This window comes from Dendroctonus ponderosae, unplaced genomic scaffold, assembly GCF_020466585.1.
Source record: "Dendroctonus ponderosae isolate FM_Combo_2020 unplaced genomic scaffold, Dpon_F_20191213v2 Dpon_F_20191213_4, whole genome shotgun sequence".
Lineage (NCBI taxonomy): Eukaryota > Metazoa > Arthropoda > Insecta > Coleoptera > Curculionidae > Dendroctonus > Dendroctonus ponderosae.
In genome coordinates, this window is record NW_026018611.1 from 5,532,232 (window position 1) to 5,553,048 (window position 20,817).

The 20,817-nt window shown below is 36.2% G+C and overlaps 2 protein-coding genes across 3 annotated transcripts in view; one reads left to right on the forward strand and one right to left on the reverse strand.

Moving 5' to 3' along the window:
• Window positions 1–20,817, reverse strand: part of LOC109543994 (transcription-associated protein 1) — a 43,360-nt gene that overhangs the window by 7,236 nt on the left and 15,307 nt on the right. Inside the window, exons 2-52 of one of the 2 annotated variants that reach the window (XM_019913959.2) lie at window positions 19,460–19,646; window positions 19,291–19,404; window positions 19,042–19,235; window positions 18,791–18,980; window positions 18,469–18,738; window positions 18,284–18,416; window positions 15,970–16,252; window positions 15,510–15,633; window positions 15,298–15,441; window positions 15,057–15,233; window positions 14,866–15,003; window positions 14,578–14,810; window positions 14,423–14,528; window positions 14,208–14,369; window positions 13,993–14,154; window positions 13,771–13,935; window positions 13,458–13,704; window positions 13,006–13,238; window positions 12,217–12,381; window positions 11,938–12,164; window positions 11,691–11,881; window positions 11,401–11,633; window positions 11,049–11,346; window positions 10,845–10,994; window positions 10,626–10,782; window positions 10,332–10,560; window positions 9,538–9,699; window positions 8,992–9,117; window positions 8,800–8,892; window positions 8,491–8,735; window positions 8,257–8,429; window positions 8,094–8,197; window positions 7,622–8,038; window positions 7,284–7,562; window positions 6,661–6,856; window positions 6,333–6,607; window positions 4,925–5,218; window positions 4,751–4,870; window positions 4,410–4,565; window positions 4,251–4,352; window positions 3,854–4,095; window positions 3,543–3,702; window positions 3,305–3,485; window positions 3,091–3,245; window positions 2,845–3,008; window positions 1,879–2,027; window positions 1,627–1,815; window positions 1,312–1,515; window positions 968–1,185; window positions 661–912; window positions 456–591 (exon numbers count right to left, since the gene is read on the reverse strand). In XM_019913959.2, the coding sequence (XP_019769518.2) occupies window positions 456–591; window positions 661–912; window positions 968–1,185; window positions 1,312–1,515; window positions 1,627–1,815; window positions 1,879–2,027; window positions 2,845–3,008; window positions 3,091–3,245; window positions 3,305–3,485; window positions 3,543–3,702; window positions 3,854–4,095; window positions 4,251–4,352; window positions 4,410–4,565; window positions 4,751–4,870; window positions 4,925–5,218; window positions 6,333–6,607; window positions 6,661–6,856; window positions 7,284–7,562; window positions 7,622–8,038; window positions 8,094–8,197; window positions 8,257–8,429; window positions 8,491–8,735; window positions 8,800–8,892; window positions 8,992–9,117; window positions 9,538–9,699; window positions 10,332–10,560; window positions 10,626–10,782; window positions 10,845–10,994; window positions 11,049–11,346; window positions 11,401–11,633; window positions 11,691–11,881; window positions 11,938–12,164; window positions 12,217–12,381; window positions 13,006–13,238; window positions 13,458–13,704; window positions 13,771–13,935; window positions 13,993–14,154; window positions 14,208–14,369; window positions 14,423–14,528; window positions 14,578–14,810; window positions 14,866–15,003; window positions 15,057–15,233; window positions 15,298–15,441; window positions 15,510–15,633; window positions 15,970–16,252; window positions 18,284–18,416; window positions 18,469–18,738; window positions 18,791–18,980; window positions 19,042–19,235; window positions 19,291–19,404; window positions 19,460–19,615 (9,673 nt within the window). In that variant the 5' untranslated portion in view covers window positions 19,616–19,646. Of the gene's footprint in view, window positions 1–455; window positions 592–660; window positions 913–967; window positions 1,186–1,311; window positions 1,516–1,620; window positions 1,816–1,878; window positions 2,028–2,844; window positions 3,009–3,090; window positions 3,246–3,304; window positions 3,486–3,542; window positions 3,703–3,853; window positions 4,096–4,250; window positions 4,353–4,409; window positions 4,566–4,750; window positions 4,871–4,924; window positions 5,219–6,332; window positions 6,608–6,660; window positions 6,857–7,283; window positions 7,563–7,621; window positions 8,039–8,093; window positions 8,198–8,256; window positions 8,430–8,490; window positions 8,736–8,799; window positions 8,893–8,991; window positions 9,118–9,537; window positions 9,700–10,331; window positions 10,561–10,625; window positions 10,783–10,844; window positions 10,995–11,048; window positions 11,347–11,400; window positions 11,634–11,690; window positions 11,882–11,937; window positions 12,165–12,216; window positions 12,382–13,005; window positions 13,239–13,457; window positions 13,705–13,770; window positions 13,936–13,992; window positions 14,155–14,207; window positions 14,370–14,422; window positions 14,529–14,577; window positions 14,811–14,865; window positions 15,004–15,056; window positions 15,234–15,297; window positions 15,442–15,509; window positions 15,634–15,969; window positions 16,253–18,283; window positions 18,417–18,468; window positions 18,739–18,790; window positions 18,981–19,041; window positions 19,236–19,290; window positions 19,405–19,459; window positions 19,647–20,817 lie in introns of both variants that reach the window. The other variant, XM_019913958.2, reaches the window with a different exon arrangement.
• The window catches only part of LOC109543997 (NACHT and WD repeat domain-containing protein 2), a 17,597-nt gene continuing 16,440 nt past the window's right edge, over window positions 19,661–20,817 (forward strand). Inside the window, exons 1-2 of the mRNA XM_048665747.1 lie at window positions 19,661–19,987; window positions 20,044–20,132. Coding sequence (XP_048521704.1) covers window positions 19,885–19,987; window positions 20,044–20,132 — 192 coding nt within the window. The 5' untranslated portion in view covers window positions 19,661–19,884. The remainder of the gene's footprint in view (window positions 19,988–20,043; window positions 20,133–20,817) is intronic.

The window sequence follows — 20,817 nt, forward strand, 5'->3', positions numbered from 1 at the left end:
TAAATTCTCCATCTAACAATGCCGAAACCAATTCTGTGGCTCAAATAGTTCTGGAGAAACTTCGAAAAAATCAGCGTCATGTTTGAGTCGATGTAATGTATGTAAAAATGAGCGTTCTTGTTCATTTTTCTTCCGAGAAATGAGCGAAAACGGGCCGGAAAACATAAAAATGATGCTCTTGGTAAAATGGTAATTTTTCCAGAGTCATCTCCTAATCTTTAAAGAGATAGAAGCATTTAATGATTACTTCAAGACTCTTTAATCGTTTCTATATAGGCGTCAGGTAATTCAAAAAACGCAAATTTCGATTTATCAGCACACCTAAAAACAAATAGCTGAAAATCTAGATGAACATCCACGCTTCCAAGAACTTGTCCCATAAAGTATCGGTTGAGCTGTTATAATCCTTTTAAAACCATCAAGTTATTTGACCAATTTAAAAAAATTACACTTACCCTGTTGACTATCCCCCTTTTGTATCTCTTGAGAAACCTGCTGGGCCGTATTAGTTTTTCTAGCGGTCGCCGCCCGAAATGTCAAGTATAACTGACGAACTGGAAAATACACCGCTTGTGGAAACATTCTGCCCGCCTAGACATACAGAAAGAAACATCTTTTTAGTTTATATTACTTTCAAGTTAGGCGCGATTTATTTTTTACCTGGCACAATAAGTTTAAGATGACATTTCCTTTAAATTGTACCAAGAAGTTTAATAATTGCGACGTCCATGGTAGCCACAAGAGTGGCGGTACTCCTACCGCGTACTTGTCAAGTGCTTCAAGCAAAGTACTCTTGTCGTCTTCATAGTTGAGTAGCCACAGAACTTTGGCTATATATTTACGGCCTTTCGCTTCGTTTTGATGGCGACAGGCGTGAAGGAAACATACCATTGCATTGACACCCATGCTCATCTACATATAATATTAGATTATTCTTTGTATAGATGCATTAATTGCACTTTGCTACCTGTCGTGGATCTTTCAAGAAGACGCTTTCTAGATAGTCCCCATAAAGTGCCCAGGCCTTTATGGAGGCGTCGTGTAACTGTACTGCCGCCGATAAAGTTTTATTGGCCTCTTCTGATTCTCCACTAAGATGATACATCAGACCTTTGAGTGCATAGAACTCGGATGTCATTTCTTTTGCGAAATACTCCATTTTTGTATGATTAATCACCTCCAATCCTAAATATACAATTATGTTACTAATAAAAATAAATCCTACAAATAATACTGAAAACATTTCAATTGGGCTCAATTTGATCATCTGCTGTTTGAAGCAAATAAAAATTATGTAAGCTTTATTGTTACCTTCTTGTAATTCATTTCTGTTATTCATGCTGGCCATTTGGAGGTAGCATTTCACCTGCTGTCTGACTTTTTGATAGCAGTCAACAACGGGAACGCTTGGTATACTGTATATCTTATTCAGAGAGTCCAAGCAAACACCGGCTAACTTCTGTTTACGAGCGATCTTTCCGAAATGAATAATCGACTGCGCGGAAGCGTGCATCCCTTAAAACAAGACATGATTAATAAATAAGGTAATACAATGCCCGTGGAATTTATGGGCATTTTTTTTAAGCAAAAATAAATTCAAAAATGATTAGTAACACCTACATATACCTATTTTGGTGCTAGACATTGTCGTATCACGATGTTTTTCGTGATACTTTACTATTAATTGATAATGCTGCTGCCGCCAAGCAAATATATCGCTCCAATGCACTAAATCATCCGCAATGACTGGCAACCGATTGCGCCAAGTCTTCACTATGGCTTTTAAATCATGAAGCGATGTTGGGTTGACACCACCTGGTTAGTTAGTAAAAATATTAACAAATTTATTTTTTAATATAAAACACCAACTAAATTTACCCTGCAATAGACACTTATGGATTTGGTAAGCTTCCTGTAGCTCCATAATTTGTTGAGCAGCTTGTAGATATTGCAGGTGTATATGACTGACGATGTGAGGCAAACGCCGCCACTCATTTAAACATGAGTTGCTGGCATTTTCCACATACCTGCAATATACGGTTTAAGTTAAATCAATAGATAAATCGTGGATTTTCGAAACAATTAGACTTAATTATGTGGTGGCAATTTTGTAGGAAATGGCGGTCCGATGCAAGGGCGGATTCAGGGGGTCATGGTAGTCATCACACCTCCTTGTGCTGGGTTTATGTCAACTAACTATAAGTTTTCTAATTTCATAGACAATAAACGATTGAATTTCTACTACATGACCCCCCCCTTGACTTGAAAGCTGGATCTGCCGCTGCTCAATGTATGAAATTCAAATTTCGCTTTCTGGGTTAAAACTACTCGAATTTTCTCACTCGTGTTGTTAAGATTGAATCGAATTTTAAATTCTCTACTCAACGATGTTAAAACCAATTCTGTGGCTCAAATGGGGCTTGGGAAACATTGAATAAAACGGCGTCACGTTTGGGTTGATTTTGCAGCTCAAAAAAAAACACGCAAAATTTAAAACTTCTTGAAATCAAGACTTTTTGAGATAACTGCCAACATTTCTTTATCGGCGGTTCACTTTCTAAAAAGGTAATTTAGTTCTCTCTGAAATGATGTAAAAATGAGCATTCGTGTTTATTTTGCTTCCGAGGAACTAGCAAAAACCGGACGGAAAATGTGAAATTTTGGAATATTGAAATTTCGCTTTCTGGGTTAAAACTCCTCGAATTTCCTCAGTCATGCTGTTATGACTGAATCGAACTTTCAATTCCCCATCAATTCGCTAAGTATTGTAAAGCAAAAATAATTCTTGAATTCTCAGCTTAATCTCAGGTACATGAGTGTCTCTCTTTTCAACAAACATCTCACCTTTCAACATACAACAACGGCTTACTCTCTTCTGGTTGACAAATGCATAGAAAGCCTCCATAAAGAGTAGCTTTCCACGCAGTATCCTTATTGGAAACAAAATCCACGTTAACTAGTGCCTCTTTCATCAATTCCCAGTTGGGTTTAGAAGTACGCCAGGCGGACTAAAATACGAGCCAAATCAACGATGGGACAACAGTTTTCAACTAAAAAGCTTTCAGCGTAAAGAGCACAAGCAAAACTCACGTCTAATTGCAGCATCGGATCATTTACTCCCAGTTGGGCATGTTCTGATAAAATATCCCACATCTGCAGTTCTTTTGCGCATCTTATCCATTGATTGTTCCATAATAGGATTTCACGTTGATGTTCAGCTGGAACGGGTCCGAGGGCCAAGTCGCCTGGAAAGAAATAACATTGAAATTTGTATAGCTGCTGTGCATTTCCACAAGTTCGTTACTTTTAAATTTATCCATTGCAGCCTCGTATTGGCCTTGGGCTTTTTCGAAAAAGCCATGTTGTTCATAGGTAATTGCTATACTGGTTTCTCTATAATGGGCATGCTTTTGCCATAAACCGGCCCACAAGTCTTCTTCGCACATCTGATGATACAAATCTCCTAATGAATCTAATAGTTCACCCTAAAAATGGATGCCCTTAATAAGTCAGGTCATTTCAGACAGCTAAATAGAGCTCACCTGCTCTCCATCGACCTCATAATAGTTGCCACCACCAACAGATTTCATTGATGGATCAAATGCTTGTTGCTCCATTTCAAGGGCCATTCTGTGCCAGAGATTGTGATGTTTTGCAATATACTTCATGGTAGCTGGTGGTATGTACACTTGTGGCTTGCATCTGTAAATAACAGTTGATTGTTGCAAATATTTATAACACTTAATTCATATGTTTATATAAAAATAACAATCAGATGCTTTGTAATGGGGCCTCTAAATTGAAATTGAGGCAAATGTCTAATATATTTCAATTATAAACCAGTATATTTTACCTAAACAAAGCCTCAACAAAAGTGTTGAGGGCACTCGGCTGACAATCTTTTTGACCACTGTGTGCACCCGAGGTAATGAAAGCGATTATTCTCTTTGAAATAGCAACTCGTTCTTCTTCGTCCAGAATACTCCATAACTGAGGAAACAGACTAAGCCACACTTGCTCAGCTAAATTGGTATCTATGTGACAAAGCTGAGCGGCTGCCAACAGAAATTGCTCTGTGGTGATGTTTCGTGATACCTAAAAAGAAACGAATTAGAAAAGAAATTAACTAAATGGGGCGAAATTGGTGTCGAGTACTTGGAAAAAGTTCAGCTAATGGAAATCCTATTCACTTTGGCATTTTTCCTGGTGCTACATATGATTGGTGTATATTTAGTTCATAGCTTACTTACCTCGATGAATTCAAAATGTTTATTGATCATTTTGGTGATTGTCTCCGCTCTACTTAATGGCTTTTCATCGGGTTGTGTTTCAACAGATTCCATGTCGATTACCTTTAAGCAACACTTTTTTTATGTAACAGGCCAGGAAATGTTAAAGTTACTACTCACCTCCTCTTTAATTTCAGTACAATCGTAGAACTTTACATTTTCGGGATTCGTTTCTTGAAATTCGGTGCGTTTTTCCTGTTTAATTACTGACGTAATACTAGGCAAAATACTACTCTGATGGGCCATTTCAATTCCTATGGATGGTGCCACAGTTACCTACACAAAATCTCCTGAGTAAATAATATAACAAAGACTAACTACTTATTACTCTTTGAATATCAATAATATAATATTTTAATTGAGATTGACCTCCCGCAGAATACTGAATGCAATGGTCTAATTTTGAGACAACTTTCTTAAAATTAGCCAATACGCGCAATAAAACCAAAAGATGTACTCACCAGAAGTAGTTCGATGATTTGTTTGATCCAGTAATGTGGCCCGATTGGTTCCCAGCTTTGAGAACACACAATATAAAGTAATCGATCGTATAGACGACGCTTCATCGACGAATCCAGTATCTATGAATATTTGGATGTAAACGCTTGAATGTTAGAAGCAGTCAATTCGCTTGCCTTGAAAAACTTTGCTCGAATGTGTGGTTGAGTGCATCTCAGACCGGCTAAGAACGCTTGCTCCAACTTAGAAGCCAATTCAGTTGATTTTAAAGTATCGTTCATGTATACATAGCTGACGAGTTCCAAAAACTGAGCATTCAATTCGGTTTCATCAGGGAAACGTTTTTCCACATATTGGGTAAGTTTCACTAATAAAATTGACCTTTCTCGGAAGCTGGGCGCTGGATTGACTCCACCTATATCTTTGCTTTTCATCCATTCCTCTATCATTTTTGTAACAGCTTTCATCACCTAAAATAAATTGATGAGTGCGTTTATAACTATTAGGAAATCAAATTGAGAGAAAAACGATAACATAAACAATTGAGCTGCTCAAGTTATTCATCTACTCAGATGGAACAATTAAGACCATTTTGAGTCTCTGACAGACGCAAAGGAAAATCATTTAAAGGTTTTATGGGTATTTTTCGGTTGCACGTTTATATATGTATGTGCGTTAGGTTCGCCACGAAAAAAACAACAAATTTTGCGAGATTGGAATAGATTCTGCGATTAATTTCACGCACATTATAATACACACAACACGAGCAAAACTCATTTAATGAGTGCATTTGTTTAACTTGACGTAGGCCTGGGTAACACGGTGTGAAGTGGCGCTTTTGAGTTGATGCCGCTCTGTGAGTTATAATTCATCGTGCCGTCGAATTACGCTTGTGGCGGAATAATTCTTGAAATCAGAACTTTTAAAGAACATTTTTAATTAGCTGAAGGTTTCTAACATCGACCGGAAATTGAGCAACAGTTTCATTTTTAAGTGATTTCTTTATGGATTTTTTGTTTAGTAATTTTGTTTGAATAACAGAATTAGTTGAGGCCTGTGTGATAATTCTCTTAAATAATTGAAAGTGTGCTTGTTTTTTTTTGTTAAAAAAAAGTCAAGTCAAGAGTTTTAGTTTGGCCTGTTTTTTGTTGCAGTTGCGTAAAAGTGTTAATTTTTGAAGATATTTTGACGACATTCAGAGTGCAGCCTTCTTTACTGAACGCACAACTCTGAACTTGTAAGTATTTTTCGTTTCTGAGAAATTTATTTTCGAAAAACGCGATGCAAAATTTGTCCCGCAACAATTTTTTTCAAATATTAAACAAAATTTCCTTAGCAATGAGTGAAATTCGAAATTTTGATGTCATCCAGAGCCTGTAGACTCTGAACCTGTAGAGTATTTTTCGTTATAACTCATCGCGTCTCACTGTGCTGCACTTTGAGTTGCGCTTAGCATTTAACCTGTAGACGAATTAAAGCTTTACGAGGCCCGAGGCTGGAATTTCAACACCTAACAAAAAAAAGGTCACCACATTTTTAGGAGCAACATTTTAAACTCCTGAAAATTAAGGTACCCTTGCCTACCTTGACGTTTTGTGTTTTCTCCATCAAACCTACTAGTATAGATCCTATAAATGATTTTCTCATTTCCAAACTCATAACTTCAGTTCTATTTTTCACCAAATCCAGGCAAAGGATAAGTACATCCACGGTACGAGAAACATATTCTTGAGACGTGGGCTGTAAATGCTCCTTAGCCACTTGGTGCAACACTCTCATAAACGTTAACAGCATAGTGTCAATATACGTGGGACGATTTATGCAAGCGGCTTTCAGGATCATCACGGTGCCGAAAAGAGCTGAAATTAAGTAATAAGGTTGTGGCTGCAACTAATATTGCTTGTGGTCTTACCCATAGGCGATTTGATCTCTTCGTACTTATTTAGGCTCTTTAGGATTTCGTCATTGATTCTACTGTAAAACACGTTGAGCTCATCGATTTTGTTGACTCTTTCCAATGGGAACAGCTGAAACAGGTTTACCAACAAACTGTGCATCATTTGGATGATCTTTTCATCGGAAGTTACAATACATGCTGCCAGTCCTTCCTGTAATTAATCGTTATGTACAATAGGAATTATTTACACACTTACTATGCACAGTGACTGAAAATTGTCGACATTTTTTTGGTTGCAGATGCTTTAGTGAACAGAAGAGAGTTTACACTGCTTCGTAAGAAGATCTGTTTAAGAAATTTCAAACGGTAGAAGTTAAATATGTTTATTTTTCAGAAAAATGTCCAAATTTACGTGTTGAGTAAAGCACTTGGACAGCAGCCACGCAAACTGACTTTGCTTTGTATAAGGTTTCTGAGCAAACGATGGAAAATAATGGATAGACTCCATAAATACTTAAACATTCAGTATGGTTAATGAAAAAGTAAAAATTACATTTTCATTACTTCCTCGTCTCACCTAATTCAGCACAATTACTTGTTTCAAAAAAATGTCTTCGCTTTTAAATCAGTAAAAGTACCTGCAAATGTTTATATTGATCCAAAATCTGTTCTCTTCTCAAGGCAGATAACAGGAACGTCAACAATTCTAAAGCGGTGCAAATGTTCGAAGAATTGTAATTGGCTGACCCCACAGACAGTAATATTTTATTGAAAAAGCCCAAATTAAGATCCACTGGCACTTGCCATAGTTCCGGCTTTAAGGCGCTTTTCAGGAGAAGTATGCAGCGGCGCGATAGCAATTCGGCCGGACTTGTGTTGGCGGGTGTAACTGGATTTTGAGGCGCCATTTCGCTCACCTAAAATTTACGATTTTGACTTGAAAAAAATCATCGAACGGATGTGGCCAAATACTGACCTGACAAGCCAATCGCAACAAAAAATTTAAAACTGTATCAGTATGGCGTTTATCTATATGTTCTGGAACTGACGGGTCTGTAGATTTAATAGGAGTAGGAATCGGTCCTCCAGAAGAAGCCAATGCAAGTTTCTTTCTATGTGGATCTGTTCTATCAGATCTGTCGTCGCTAATAGATCGCCGTAGTCCCGTTTCAACTTGATTCTTAAAGAACTTTTTGGTTTTAGCAATGTTACAAGATACGCCATCGCCAGGCGAGTTTTCCTCCTTGATTCCGCATAGCTCCCATTTGATAATCACTTCCGCTAGTTCGACCGCCAATTTCCTGTGGTCAAGACTAGGCTGAGCACTGAAACCCAGCCGTTGTATGGAATTTACCATATTCTGAACTAAATCGTGACGCACTGGATAGTACACCTAAACCAAAACAAAAAAAAACAATTGAATCATTCTATCATATCTCATAGTTTACCTTGTAATGTTTTACGACAAGCTGTAAAATGTGAAACAATTGCTGTATGGAATGTCCTTCATCAGTTAAAATTTTCTTAGTCCAGTGGGTTAACATGTCATACCCTAGAAAGTTTATTTCTGCAGTTTCTGTCTACTACAATTTTTTTAGACAATCTACTTACCATTTTCCATTCTAAATGGCATGGAAGGAGTCAGAATTTCTAAAGCTTGCCGTACAACTGTGCGGGCCTCTGCTGCGTGAGCTTTTAGCAGGGAATGGAATACCTGAAGCACGATTTTCCGATTAATGGCAAACTTAGCTATTATGTGAGAAAGCAGCAGATGGCCGTGGTATCTGCAAAATACAGACATTAGATGTAAAACACCTGCCAATGTGTAATTCAATTAATTACAACCTTGTTGCTGGATCTACACAGTTTCCAACAGACAAACATGGCCACGCGAAAGTCATCAATCGCCGCAATTTGTAGCCCTGAGCTTTATTGTTAGGGTCATGATCGTGAATATGTGGACTGGCCTGTTCCACTAACAGACAAGCAAACTGGAGTAGTGAAATTCTAACACAATCGGCCTGCGGGAACGGACTATCTGGATCGATAAGTTTGGTGATAGAAACTGACACCACATTTTCACTATTATCCTATAAACCAAAGTATACACATCAAATAGAAACAAATTCTTTTTTGGCTCTATAATATGGCTACCTGATATGGCGCTGGTGGCCCTCCTATCAATTTGTTTGTTTCACCGCGCTCAAAACTAACACTGAAGCATGGAATCAAGATCAACTGTAACACCTGAAAATCGATCGAACGACAATTAGTAGAAAACGTTTATTTCACTACGTTGTAATTGAAATAGAACTAATAAAGTTATTTTCTTCTGAAAAATATTACCTTAGCTTTTAATTCTTGACTCATTTCAGTGCTCGAAAATAGTTCGACAAATCTGAAAAATGCAGCTCTCTTCCACTCAACAGTATAATTTTTCGCTACAGTATTTTCCAGGAAATCCTTCAGAAACTGAAATTAGGAAACAAATAGTTCAGATTAATGAATGCTGTTTTCAGATTTTTGCTCCTAACATTTTTAATGTTAGGACTTTTTAATGGAACCTTTTTTTCAAAGGGAGATACCCCCTTTGCAGGGTCCTTACGACCGATCGAATATTTTTAACTGTATGAGCTCAATGCTTATATGCTCGCTTATAATTTTCTCAAAGATTTGTTGGCCGAAATGCGAATTCGGTTTTCGGTCCCATTTTTTCCCCAGAATCTTGGAATAGAAACTATGTCTTTAAATAAAGTGCATATCAAAATTTGTAATTTACTCAAGTAATTTGCAATAAAAAACCCTTTAATAAATAAATAATAATCACAATTAAAAGTATTTTGAATAAATCCAGAAAAGAAAATTTAAAAATTGAACCAATCCACCACTTACTTGATAATTGGGAATGGATCTTTCAATAAGAGCCCTCAATAACTGGAACAATAAATCAACGTCGTTCGGGTAATGGCAAAAATAATGGAGCAGAATCTTAACCAGTAACTTTGGTTCCTTCCAATGAGTGTAGTCCATTGCTTGTACATTTTTGTGCCGCTCCTGTTAAGTATCAATTATTTTATTTGTCAAACAGAAGAAAAGTTTTCAGTATTTATCAGTCATATATTTTCAAAGAAAAAGTGGTTGAATCAAGAAAGTGTGATCGGTTTAACACCAGCTATTAACACGACTATTTTCAACTACTATAAAGGGGGAGTTAAACTAATAAAAAACTATAAAATCATGACTGTTTCATAATAATATAACATTAATTGTACCAAAAGTACTATCAAGAATTGAACAGGCCAGGAGGACGTTTATGGACATAAAGAACTTCTTTATTAGGCGTGACTTAGACTTGGGTCTTAGAATCCGGCTGCGAAAGCTGGACCTTCAACCCCTCAAGCTAGAAAAATTTATTGAATCATTCGAAATGTATTTTTAATATGTATGTAATTCTCCTGGCCCAAAGACCTACGCGGATGGTTCAGTAAAACATCATCCGAAATCTTCAGAGCAGCTGTGTCACGAGTATAATAAGAAACGGCACAATAAGATGAAATTGTACCAACAAAATTAAAGTAGCTCACGAAAGTCCTCATTTGCCACCTTCTGAATAATCCTGCATACGGTTACGGTACTTTCTAGAGGGGTGCGTAAAGTATCACCAACCATAGTTTTGTTTCACTTACCAAATATCCATCGTCACACCAGATTTGCTTCAACGCTTGCACTAAATCCTGTTGGGATGCCAACCATTGGTCTTCGAACTTGATTAGCAACGATATTATTCGGATGCTTTGAAATTGCAGCTCATTCCTTTGGCAATCACTGCGTTCCTGTATGCCTAGATTTATGCTCACATAGTTGGATTGAGCCAAAATAATCAAACGTCTCACCATATGCTGTTGAATATAATCCCTACATTTGAAAACAGATGCAATTCAGATTTTGATTATTAATATATTTTAATTAACATAACGTACCTGAAAATTTTGCCGTCTTTATGCTTAATCATAAACACCAAATATCGACTGTAAGATTTCTCTTTAATAAAATTATCGTCTAGCAGAAGGTTGAGAGTTTCGGATGGATATTTTAATAGAAATTTCATCAAAGGTTCCCTAAACGTACTACTAGGTTCTGAAGAATCAATAAAACCGGCATTATATTGCATGTTTCCGAAAACAGTGAACATAACTTACCAATGGAAATTGCTTGTTCGCTTTGTATTATCAGCTGAATGAGTTTTAAAACGTACTGGCTAGATGCAGCTGGTGTTTGGTGGAAAATGTTTATAATCGTTGCCACTTTTTCTTCCATTTCGAACTTAGTTGTGCGTCCAACTCCAGACTCTGCAAGCTGTTGATGTAGCAACAATGTATCAATAGCGAGTTCCCATTTTTTACCTTGAGCCGCTTTATACGCTGCAGTTAATTTGCCCAATAAACTTTCTAAAATGATGTATAACTGGCTACATAAAAGCTCCTCATTGAATCCATTTGGAAACAGCTGTGTCAAATAAGACAGCATTTTTACTCCATTCAAAGTAACAACTTTTTCGTCTCCTAAGGTAAGCAGTAAAGGCCGTATCATGGGGCTAAATATTTCCTTGTCTATCTGGTGACCTGCAATGAAGGTTTTCATACATTCAAACGCTGTTTCTTGAAGTTCAGCATTCGATTTTTCTAAGGCCTTGTACAGCACCTGTAAAGTTATTGTTAGTACTATTGATTATTGCAAAAATAACGAGCTTGTTACCTCGAAAATTGCGTCTCTAACTTGGTCTATGTAATAGCACGAAGCTAAAACTTTGATAGCACTTTGGCGCAGGGGGTTAAAGTTTGAAATCGACTTGTAACAGAAATAGCTGTTTAGTCTAGTGTCTTCCATTTTGCATAATGATAATAAATCGGTAATAAACATTTTATGCTCGGCAATTTCGAAAGAAAATGTGAAAAGGCGGGGTTGTAGTGTATTGCAAAACATGGTACCTAAAAAAACAACAAACATCATACTGGGTTCACTACGTTTTTTACAACAAAAGTTACCGTCCATAAGCCCCATTTGAACAATAACTGGTTGATGCATCAGTAGATGATTTTTCGGTGGCACCGAATCTGCTAAGATACCTTTAAACGGTTCCATGACTTCTGTTACAGTTTTGTCTTGCTCTTTAGCAATCAGGCGAAGACTAGCCATGGCTTGATCTCGAACCATCTTGTGCGGACTAGTCACCTGACTATATGAACATAATTTAAATAAAAATAGAATAAGGATGCAAACAAAGAAACCCACCGAACCAGCTCATGTGTGATTTTTTTCAAGGCATCTTCTTGCAAGTTTTTCGTCTCAGCATCACTACCTTCAGGTGGCGGGCTTGCAAGAATTATCAGCATTTTCTGGAGATTTTCACGTGCCATATCTAAAGCCCCGCTTGATACTTCACCAGTTAGATCCATCATAACAAAGAGTAATGCTTTAAGGAACGTGTACATATGTTCGTACACCCATTTTATTGCGCACTAAAAACGATTCAGCTGAACCAAAACTGTTATCCATAGGAGCTTTACATACCTTTTCAAACATAAATTTAATGGCTAAGCAACCGCCTAATTTAGCATACCAAGCCCTTTCGTAACACAAACCACACATTTTCTCCGATAGATACTCGATGAGTGGTAGCCGGCAGGCCATTTCTTTGCTACCCAGCAATGTGGTGGCCGTATCAATTATCAGCATCTTGAATAAATAAAATCATATACTGTTTAACAGACACAAATATTACCCAAAGTAAGAGATTTAACTATTCTTATGGCCGTTTGCACCGTAAGGACGTCTTAGCGTTAAGACCGTCTTAACAGACAGCTTTCTTTTGCATCGCTAGTAATTCGTGAGTTAAGGAATCCTTAATTTAGCGGCCATGTCGACGATGGCTTAAGAAGGCTTTAAATTGATTTTTAGCTAACTTTTACGTCGGTGGTGGTTATATCTCTTAGAGAAATTTTACTGTACGCTTTAGACAGTCTTTATGAAAAGACTGATTGTTCAAGACACTTTTTCTCCTTTGAGCTTGAAGTTGTCGTCGGTTGCTTCTTCTGTGAATTACGCAACGTTCTTTTTGAGGAAATAATATGGGGTCGGCCTGAACTTTTACACAAACAACAACACTAGCAGTCTCCCCGAACTTTTTTATATTTTGTTCTTGTTGAGAGATGAAAGGCATGCCTGTCCATCTTCCTGTATGATAGGGAACTGGTATGATACCGTATTTTTCAACTGCAACTGCTTATTATTCACTTAGGATAAAAATTGTGCAAACGGCTATTAAGCTCCAAATATGGCCAGCATTGAGTGTGAACTTACCAAACCAATATGACCTGGTTTGCACAGTTCGCGCTCTTCATGTCCCATTATAACAGCTAAAGCGTCCACCAAAATCAACGGATCTAAATCAATTTGCTTGTTGGGTTCTGGGGTGTAGGCGAAAGCGCCACATTCTTGAGCTACAGCAACCATGGTATAATGTCTTACAAGCAAAACAAACGTCTGCATTGCTGCTTCACGCAGTTCTTTAATAGCCGCCCCGATAATCATCCCTACAACAAAAGGCCAAGTTTACAACTCTGACTGTATCTATCAGTACAATACGGTGAAGAAAACAGATTAGATTCTTAGCGAAAAACCGGGAAACCCAAGAGTGCGGAATCTGCCAATAGAACTCGAGAAATGTGATTGTTCCAATCTGTTCAAAATATGTTTATAAATAAAGGAATCTGATTATTATAAGTAATATAATAGATTAAAATGTAATGTACCTGTTAAAGCCAACTGATGTGTGTCTCGTGCCTGTTTATGAATAGACAAATAGTTTGAACCTTTGATAGTTCTAATTGTTGCAGGATCTTGAAAACTGGGATGCAAGAATAAGTTTATCAAAGTTTGTTTGTTATCACTGAGACCTCTGGATGCGGTAAGGTAGCACTTTATCACTTCCCATGCCTGCTTTCGATAGAATGGATCAGTAGAACTTTGCTTGAGAGCGTTAAATGCTGTCTCCATAACCTAAGGAAACAAGTGATTTCATTACACATGTACATAAGTGAAGTTCAGTGTTAAAAAAATACTTACTGGTGCAACTGGGAATTCTACAGGTTTCAGATAATCATCAAACCTTGCTAATATTGCGGGGGGGTCGAAATCAGATGAAATAAACTCCAATTTTTGAGGTTCAATCATCATTTTTCGGTTTCCACCGCCAAATTTCCCAAGTACTTTAAATGCTACTTGGGCGAGCTTAAACGAATGCATAGTTCAGTTTAATTTTAAAAATTAACCAACTCTAATTATTACCTGGTCATTGTTTCTCAATGTTTTCCATAAGGCTTGCATAAGTTCGGCTCTAACAGGTTGAATGTGTTCATACAGAAAGTCATGCTGTAAATTATCGACGCATAATTCCAGCGTTCGGAGACCTTGGCTAATTAAGGATGGCGACCCGTTTAGAGCAGATACCTGAGATATGGAAATTAATGTAACTGTTTGCGAGTTAACTAGAAACGTATTACCAAGGGATCCATCAACATGGGTAAATAAGGCAATAACGAACTGAGCCTAACAGGCACCGTTAAACAGAGTTCTACAAACAAATCTTTCATGTCTTGTTTGTGCAATCCGCTCTGCAGACGATTCAATCCCTCTAGAAGTTGAGGCAACAATGGCAGAAATTCCTTAGGACAATGAAAATATGTAGCAAAAAAAAGCAAAGGCGTTAAAAAAATACCTGGTAAAGTAAGTTGTGGCTCCCACCACCTATTGAACGGAACAAAGCACGCAACAACATAAAATAATTGTGAGGCCGCGTAGCTAACATAGCATATTCCATCGACCTTAAAGTTTAAAATTAGTACCAATCGAACGTCTTTCTCCTTAACTTACTTGTTAACGATTTGATGTAGATGCGGTCTTAACATGTTCTCATTTTCTTGAGGAAACAACGAAACGCTTCCAAATACCAGTTTGAAAAGTCGCAAATAAAGATCGCTTCGTTCGACATTTACACCCATTTCTTCCATACGTTCGAGCAAATATTCCACTAATACAGTTGCAAAGATGGGGCTAGTAGCAGGGTTTGCCAGAAGCGTATTAGGAATAGTTTGCAATGTGGAATTCTGTAATTGCAGCATGAGTAGCAATTAGAAAGTAATTTAAATGAAAACAATTTACTTTGTTGACTCTTTCCACTAGATACTCTATGGTGCTGGAAAATATTTCTTGAAAAGTCTGAGGCTTCATCATGGAAAATACACCGCTAAAATGTTCCAGCACTTCCTTTTCCTCCTTTGCTTTCATATTCATAACAACCTACAAAACGATCGTGTTTCTTGCTTTCCTATTTCAACGTATATCTTTCTTACTTTTGACACATGACCTATATTAAGAGTATATACATCTAAAGCTTTCAAAGCCCATCGCACCAATCTGACAAAAATTAGCGTTTCATGCGGTTGGAAAAGTCGAGCTTCCGCCATTGTTTGGCCGGTCGGAGTTTTCCGGCTGCAGCATACCCAAGTAATGGTCTTAACACCGCACACCTAAATCAAGTCAGATATTTCAGTTTTCTGGCATGAAAATAACAACAGCAACATTAGGCCATACCAACGTTTTGACCAGACTTCTATACTCAGCTACGCTATAAGTATTGGTGGTATTTTGTTGACTACCGAAGCGTGACTTGACTAACCCTGCATCAGATTGGATTGTATTTAGGGATTCCAAAATATCGGTTGAATCTGTTTTACTCTACAAAATAAATATAAAACATATCGGTGTAAATTTTTATTTTTGCCATATTGCACTCAACTCATTACCTCTGACTCAAGTTTTTTCTGATCTGAACGGGATACAAGAATCGGTAGATGAATTTTGGATATTGTTTTAAACTTCAGTACAAATATTTCGAGCATTCTCATCAACAAATCTCTTCCATCGTTGCTGCAATTGAAAGAAAACGAGCCCATTAATTTGTAATAATTACAAAATAAGAAACAATATAAAAAAATTTTTGGAATTTGAAAAGAAAGATTTGAACGAATATTTTATAGACCATGTTTATCGAATTAGCAAAACGAGAAAAAATCTTCCACTTATTTCTCGATTTTTAGATATACTTAATATGGGCCTGAGTCAAGTAATATGTCTGGCGTGCAAATGCCTCTTTATAAGCCCTATCTTATATGGCTTGTTAAATCGTTATAAAATTCGCCATACATACTATAAGACTATAAATATATAAATCAATTTCTTAAATAGCCATGGCATAAATACAACTACCTATTTTCGGCCTCAGATTTGTGGCGAATCCATTCAACTAGGTTTAACAACAGCTTACAAGACATGGTATGAATGGTAGTGACTAAGCTTTCGTCATGCACGTTTTTACCGAACAAATGAACTGCCCTCGTAAGGTCGTCCATAGGTAAAAACTGCCGGACATGATGTACCAAATCTGCTAGTGTGGAGTAAGCCAAAGGGCGTAAGGATTCATGAGTCGTCCAGCCACGACCCAGCAACACATCTTCGTCAAATAGACGCTCAATATATGGCACAAACTCTAAAATAAATTAGCAGATTAAAGGCATGATAATTATATATAAATAACACTATAACGTTTTATCAATTTTGTTTTTTAAATATGTTCCTTAAGAGACGCAAAGTCGATGCAATTAGGGCAAGGATACGCATTCTGATGATGAACAAAATGATGTTTTAACAATTGGGAATTCCTACTACTTCCAGACATATTTGAAAACAGCTTTGAAATTTGCGTAACTGTTTTTATTTTCTTCTTAGCTTTTTTTTGGACATATTTTAAAATTATTAATAATAATATATGAGGAGGTGCCAAGCAAAACCCTACAGACGCTCCATTTTCTGCCCCTGTTTTCATAAAACATCAAATAAATTTGCCGCGGTTCAGGCTCGAGTCGTCGGGGAGTTTATCGTCTCAAAAAAGGGATTTTTTCAATTTTGAAATTTTTTCAATGCTTTCATTATTATATTAAGTGTACTACTTATTTACATACATAAATCGAACCAAAGTTAATAGTACCTAATTGGATAATTTTAAAGTTTATTTCCAAAAAAAATTTAAATGTGCGATTGTCAGTTGTGCAACAATTAATTTTAAATTATAGCCGCACTTACAGGTTTCGATATTAAAATTATAAATCTGACGGTTTGAAAGAAACGGTTGATGAATATTGAATCCACATGATCGGATAGTATTATCTTGTAGAGCATAATTTGAGCAAATTTTGGTTTTCTTCGAATATTTTTGGAAGTTACCGGAATTTTTAACTCTTTCAATCTTTCAAAACACCATTAAGTTAAGCATCAAAATTAGGGTCGGTATTTAACGTAACTGCAGTTACAATTTAAGCGGTTGTTTCTGGAACCGTCTCATAAACCCTAAAAAGTAAATAAAAAATAAATAGTAAATAAAAGAACCGATGCGACACCGTCGAGCCATCTATCCAGTTACAGCAGTTTCAGTTGCGTTGATGATTGTGTTTATCACCTTTCGCCTAGAAGAATTACTGTTGATATAATTCAGCATTTTTAGCCGATCAGTATTACTGTTAATGTGGATTATTTAATGTTATTCTTGACGTAATAACACGCGTAAATAATCCAAATTCTATTACAAAAAACTGTGGTGCCCCATCGATCAGAGGAAGTTCAAAAGATTTGTTAAAAGATTTAGTTAACAATTATTTAAAATTAATATCTACCTAAATTATAGATTAAAGAGAAGACAAGAAGAAAATTAAGTATTCAATTTTTCAAGATTTAGACAAACTTGTTTCATAACAAACAAACGCACGTATATTAGTACTTCTGTTCCATGTGAAACATTTTCCAAACCGGGTCTATCATAAACGAGAGAACAACTAGACTTAAGTATCCACAAAAAACTATTCTTAAATGTTAATTCATTTTTTAAATAAAAATTAGCTTTTTTTCGCACGCAAAGCGGAAATTTCATTTAAACCTTCGATTTTATTATCAGTTTTTTCCTTTAAGTAGTTACTTATGACCCATGTTTTGTTTTTGTGTAATAAAGTAAAAATTTAATAATGTGTTTTAATAAACTGAATCATTATTTATAATCACTATTTCTACCATCATTATCGTTGCGAATTTTCAAAGTTCAACTGTATAACCTGTTCCAGAAAAATAACCGTTTAGCACACCTCTAACCAAAATGCGCAACTTTTTCCTAATTAACCAACTTCGTAACGTGTAGGGTTTCCGAGATCCGAATGCTAACACCTCGAATTTGTAACATCTTGTACATAACGTTAATACTAATATCCAAGAAAAAAATTGTTCATATAATATAAAGAAGCAGTGTTTCTAATTAAATCTCAAAGCCAATTGGTTTTTAACCGCGTTAAAACCGAGCCAAAGTTACAAATCCGAGGGCGTCCTTTAGCAAAACTTGCTCCTCGAAAATTTTCAAGAATTTTTTCAATTTTTTTTCTCTAAAAAAACACATAAACTTCAAGCAAAACCACTGTCACAATTGCTGCTCATTATTTTAAATTTTCATTCGCAATGAGTTAGCAAAATGATCACTTACTAGTGCGCAGATCTGTAGCTAGGATATGCCTTGCAGCAATTAAGAGTTCCCTCCTTAAATGTGACACCTCCATTGGACAGAGCGATAGTAGCTCAAGCATACCTTGGACTAACGAGTCTGCGTGATTTTTGACCTACAATTAATATGATAAACATTAAAGTAATAAATCCGACGTGGCTACTCACGACTTCAATGTAACTTTTGATAATGTAGGCCATAAAACTGAGAGTTTTAATCTGCGCTCCCATGAAATCGACAAATGTCTCTTTATTGAAGTTGTCCATCTGTCTGAGCTCTAATGACGGCTGAAGCGTTATAGTTTTCATGATCAACGGAATAAAATCGCTGACACCTTGATGAACGTCTTGTTTGTACAATTGATACATCAGCACTACGATTATGGGCAACTCTTGAAGAACTTTAAGAGATAATACGGCTTTCGGAATAAGAAAGTACTGAAATAAACGATTGTTGAGGAATTGTTGAGCAAATTAGTTAGTCAGTTACTTCAGCAATGAGTGTTCCATCTTCGCTTCGATTTTCAGTTTGAATGCTTCTAATCGTAAATGTTTCCTGCAGGAGTTCGTCTAGGTTTAAATCGGTCAGGTCTTTGACTTTAATAGGAGTTTTGGGCTCGAATATTTTTGGCATGTGGTTTGGCAAGTTTGTGTAGACCGATTTAACAAACTTCAGAAATCTGAAAAAACCAAGCATAGTAAGCAAACCTTATGATTAGTTCGACAGTAACAAAAACTCACTGATGGATACCGCTATTCATTGCGGGCTTATAAATTTTGTGCAGCTCAATTATAATTTTTAAGCATACTAAAACATTCGATTCGTTGTCAGTTTCTAGCAATCTTAACATCAAGTTCAGAATAGGACGTTCATACTTCTTCAAATGCTCATTTGTAGGAAGCCGGTAGAGAATTTCAAGTATTAACTTTCTCACCTATAAAAGAAGAAATGTTTACAACAGGAACTATGAGTAGCCCATCTGTGCATACTTGCTGAATGTTGTATTCGGCTATAAAATATGGCTCGCCTTCTCCTAGAATGTTGAGGAAAACCTTAATGGACAAACTGAGGAACGTGGTATAGTGTGTGGAGCTCAGTATCAACTAAAAAAGCAATACAATTGAAGTTATGAGAAAACAACGCTTATTTAACAGCTACCTCAAAATTGTTACTGATTTCCTGAATCGCTTTCAGCTTAAGATCATCTTTACAGTCAGGATTGTCCAAAGTTTTAATATAGGACATAAACTGGTTCATTTGGGTAGTATGTGGGTCCACAGCCACCTCCATGCTGTTAGAAGATTGAGCTTGCATGGTCACTCAAGTTACACAATCAAGATCGTATCTGTAACAAAATGGGTGATCAAATGGTAAAAAGTGCATGCGAATGCATTCAAAACCTTCTAATTTTATAAACCAACATTTCCTATCATTGCACCGATGGTCTTCAAGACACGTTATATGGATAAACTCAGAACGACTGATCGATTATGACGAGAAATTATGGCGCGCTGTCCCGGCTACTAACATTTAAAGCAGCGCTCAGTATACTGCCCTAAGTTCGGCTGAAAACATTTTCGAATATGGACGACCGGACAATAGATTTGATTTTTGCGGGCTCCCTAGAGAGCCTGCCACCAGTTAGCTCAAAAATTGTAAGAATATTTACAAGTTCCACATTCACAGGTAAAGATAGCAAAAAGTGCACGGTTCAGGCTGCTCAAAGTGAAATACATTTTCAGACACCACAATGGAACGGAACACCCTAATGGCCAAGTGCTACCCTAAGATTAAAGACTATTGTAGAGAGAAGCACGGACTAGAATTTCAGGTATTAGCCGGTTTTTTTACTTTTAAGCTCAGCGGTTGAGCACATATTTTTTTAAATATATACAATATTAATTAATGACTTATTTGTTTGACTGCTTGCAACTATTTGGTTTCTATTTAGTAAACCTTCTAAAAATTATAAATAGGAACAAAATACACTAAGAGAAATAAGTTATTTAAAATTTTCTGTTTTACTGGAATTTATACAAATTTTAGTAATTGCAATTTTATTTAACTTTAAAAAAGTATTAAAACTGTTTTTCACCGTCAATCATATTGACTACAATGTAATTCACCTTCAATTCATTGATTTTAGTCCATACTTCCGTTTTTACAATTAGAGTTTAAAACAGATCTTCAATTTCAAATAATTGATCTCCAGAAATGAACAATTTTAATTTTGGTTTTAATTGATTGAAAACATTAATTCTCTTTAATACATTTTTTCGTTGTTCACTGTTGTGACAAAGGTATTCATTATTTCTTATTATATTTATTATATTTTACTGTTTTTACTAGAATCCATTGAAATAAATTAAATGTTAGATTGTCAATAAATTTTGATGTAACTTGTAACAGTATATTTTACTATAAATTTTTGTTTATGCTAATTATAATTTATGTGAAAGTATGAATATTTCACATGAAAAGATCCATCTTCAATCTGAAATTTACCAATGATTAGG